The sequence below is a fragment of the Acinonyx jubatus genome, chromosome A1, assembly GCF_027475565.1.
Source record: "Acinonyx jubatus isolate Ajub_Pintada_27869175 chromosome A1, VMU_Ajub_asm_v1.0, whole genome shotgun sequence".
Taxonomy (NCBI): Eukaryota; Metazoa; Chordata; class Mammalia; order Carnivora; family Felidae; genus Acinonyx; species Acinonyx jubatus.
This window is the reverse complement of record NC_069380.1, coordinates 88,292,955-88,296,806: the sequence shown is the minus strand read 5'-3', so window position 1 is coordinate 88,296,806 and position 3,852 is coordinate 88,292,955. Positions and strand designations below refer to the sequence as shown.

The window sequence follows — 3,852 nt, the reverse complement described above, 5'->3', positions numbered from 1 at the left end:
GGGATACATGCCCCCCAATGTTTATATTAGCATACCTACAATAGCCGAGATATAGAAGCAGCCCAAATGTCCATCGATAGAGGAATGGATAAAGATGTGGTATATATAAATGAAATTCTATTCAGCCATAAAAAAGAAAGACATCTTGCCATTTGCAATGACATTAATGGAGCTAGAGAATATAAAGCTAAGTGAAATAAGTCAGTCAGAAAAAGACAAATATATGATTTCACTCATATGTGGAATTTAGGAAATTAAACAAACAAGCAAAAGAAAAAACAAATCAAGAAACAGACTCTTAGAGAAATCAAGAAACACTCTTAACTATAGGGAACAAGCTGATAGTTACGGGGGTGGTGGTGGTGGTGGATGAAATAGATGATGGGGATTAAGGAGTGCACTTGTGATGAGCACAGGGTAATGTATGGAAGTGTTGAATTACTATATTGTACACCTGAAACTAATGTAACACTGCACATGAACTAACTGGAATTAAAAACTTAAAAAGCCAAAAAACCCCACTTATATGTTAAAAAAAGTTTCCCAGTTCCAGACGTCAAGGGGGAGCACTCTCTAAAGAGAATTTTATAAGCTTGTTTTTCATCTAAGACACTAGTGTGAGACCTTATATAAATCAGAGACAAATGGTATCTATATATACACATATGGAACATAGTATGTTGCCTGGCATATAGTAGGTTCTGAATTCAATGGTAGAGATTAGCAATAAGAGTTAAGAAATTAAGCTCAGGGCAGCCTCTGATAGAGAAAAATTCCAGTTTTAAATAATAAGTGCTAATGATTCCAATGACTTACTTCTGCACAGTGATTGAATTTACAAAGTCCTTTATTCCAGTGTAATGTATTTTAAAAGTGAAATAACTCACAAAATATTGGGTTAAAAAAAAAGCTGGTTTTCCACTGACATAGAGAGGGTTTAGGGTTTAAAAAGACATCCCCAAGCCTTCAGGTGTTATGATCATCACCATTTTTATTTCATTTTATTAAACATTTTTAATGTTCATTTATTTATTTTGAGAGAGAGAGAGAGAGAGAGAGAGAGAGAGAGAGAGAGAGATAGCACAGTTGAGGGCAGAGAGAGAATCTCAAGCACAGAGCTGGAGGTGGGGCTTGATCTCATGAACTAGTGAGATCATGACCTGAGCTGATAATCAACAGTTGGACACTTAACCAACTGAGCCATCTAGGTGACCCTGATCATCACTATTAATGAGGAAACAGATCCTCACACAAAGATTATTTACCCGAATTTACAGAAAAAGGAGATGACACTGCCAGACACAGGATGCCCTGTGTTGTGTTCAGTGCTGGCTGCTAATCCTGCAATGGTCCAGCCCCTTCCTTAGGGCCCTCATCACATCGCGATTTCTCAAGCTATAAATGAGGGGGTTGAGCATAGGAGTAAGAACTGTGTAGAAAATAGAGACCACCTTGTCATGACTAGGCATCCGGTAGCGCCGAGGCCTCAGGTAGATGAACATGGCTGCCCCGTAGAAGAGGGAGACAGCTGTTAGGTGAGAGGAACAGGTGGCCAGAGCCTTCTTGCCTGCCTGAGCAGAGCGCATGAGGAGCAGAGCCCTCAGGATGAAAGCATAGGAGGCCACGGTGATTGAGAAGGGAAGAAACAGCATGAAGACACAGCAAGCATATACCACGTTCTCAAAAATGGATGTGTCTATACAGGCTAGTTTCAACAAGGAAAGCATCTCACAAAAGAAGTGGTTCACTTCTCTCAAGCCACAGTATGGGAAAGTCATTACTACCACCATCTGTATCGCACCATCTATTATCCCAAAGGCCCAGGAGCTCCCAACAATTTGAAGACAGACCCTCTGACTCATGAGGACAGGATAGTGAAGTGGGTGGCTAATGGCTACATAGCGGTCATAAGCCATGAATCCCAGCAAGAACCCTTCAGATCCCACAAGACACACAAAGAGGCCAATTTGTATGCCACAACCCACAAAGGAGATGGACTTCCTGCCAGTCAGGAAATTGACCACCATCTTCGGCACATTGGTACAGACCAATATGAGGTCCATGAGAGAGAGTTGACTGAGGAAGAAGTACATGGGTGTGTGAAGTTGAGGATCTCCATAGATGAGGAAGAGGAGGAGGACATTACCACAGAGGGCCACTGTGAAGACCATCATAACAACAGAGAAGAGGACAAGGTCAGTTGGACTGTGAGAAAAAATGCCCAAGAGGATGAAGTCATCTGTGGATGATTGATTCAACCATATCTCCATGGTTTAGTTGATGTTTCTGGTCACCTAACAGTGTGGACAAAAAATATTGGATTGACTGATATTTCTATATTACCTCTGCATTCTACACCTTCAACCACATGTTTTGTTTGTAACTCATGAAACTTTAACAACATAAGCTTTGAGACATAGGAAGGACACTCCTTCATATTTCCATCTAACAGCAATAAAAGTCATCCTAGTTTATAGCATGGACCAAGTATCTGTATTTGTGTATATCTTTACTAGGAAGAATTTATCATTTCTGCAAGCAAAATCTTGGCTTTATCATATGATACTGAATCTTTTATGATATCACACAGACTTGGTAAACTATCTCAAGCAGGACTGTACATCTCAGTCCAAAAGACCATTTATATGCACAATGGAAAAGGAATTGTATGAAGCTTGAGCTGCTCTTTAACCTGTATATCTTTTTTTTTATGTTCTGAGAGTGTTATCAGTCTAGCCAATCTGGTATATTTATAATATTGATAAAGGAAGTATCTTTCATGCCTCACATGAGAAGGAAGAGTTATAATTAGATGCCATTATTGCCAATTATTTTGGGGGTGACAGGAAAGTCATGAGGCCAATGTGGAAAAGCAACAGTTTGGTGTCCAAATCTATTAAGAACAGTGAGGTATTCAGTTATGCTGAGATTTTTAAAATAATCCCAGGATTCGGTTTCAGTAAAAGTTGACTGATAAACAGGTAATATCTACTTACCTAAGTTATCTTTAGTAGACATCAAAGAGCCTTCTTTACAAGATATTTCTAACTAATACCTTGGACATGGCTTTTACTCATGGCCTTATAAAAATTCCAATTAAGTTATTGGAGAATGTCAATTAAAATGGATTTCTCTTGATCTTTGGTCAATATTTTTTCCCCTAAATATCTTACTAAGGAGCATAATAAGGAAACATGACCCAATTTTACATGAACAAAAGCCAAGTTAAGAAATAAAAGCTATGCATATTAAAACTCCCTTGAGTATAGTCACAATCCAAGGAAAATAAAATAATAAATGATTATAAGTAATTAAATGGAAAACATCATACTATTCTGACACAACTCTTTCTTTTATTGTTGTCCTCACTCTCTCACCCAGTTGAACCTTGTCTTTTCCCTCAAAAACACTTCCAGTTTTTAGGCTTCTCCTTGTTCTCTCTCTCATCAGCCTCTTTCTTTTCTTTGTTTTTTAATATAAAATTTATTGTCACATTTGTTTCCATACAACACCCAGTGCTCATCCCAACAGGTGCCCTCCTCAATGCCCATCACCCACCCTCCCTCCCTCCCACCCCATCAACCCTCAGTTTATTCTCAGTTTTTAGGAGTCTCTCATGGTTTGGCTCTCTCCCTCTCTAACTTTTTTCCCTCCCCCTCCCCCATGGTCTTCTGTTAAGTTTCTCAGGATCCACATAAGAGTGAAAACATTTGGTATCTGTCTTTCTCTGTATGGCTTATTTCACTTAGCATAACAGTTCCATCCACGTTGCTACAAAAGGCCATATTTCATTCTTTTTCATTGCCATGTAGTATTGCATTGTGTATATAAACCACAATTTCTTTATCCATT

General features: G+C 38.8%; 1 protein-coding gene across 1 annotated transcript; it reads right to left on the bottom strand.

Annotated features, from left to right (window-relative positions):
* Positions 1 to 1,235: 1,235 nt before the first annotated feature.
* LOC106970328 (olfactory receptor 2V2) lies at positions 1,236 to 2,270 on the bottom strand. Its single transcript, XM_015066950.2, has one exon. It carries the CDS (start codon positions 2,268 to 2,270, stop codon positions 1,323 to 1,325), a length of 948 nt encoding a protein of 315 aa, XP_014922436.1. The 3' UTR covers positions 1,236 to 1,322.
* Between the last annotated feature and the right edge of the window lie 1,582 nt (positions 2,271 to 3,852).

Excerpts from the sequence above, each read along its gene's own strand:
- LOC106970328 (XM_015066950.2), bottom strand. The coding sequence starts at position 2,270 with ATGGAGATATGGTTGAATCAATCATCCACAGATGACTTCATCCTCTTG.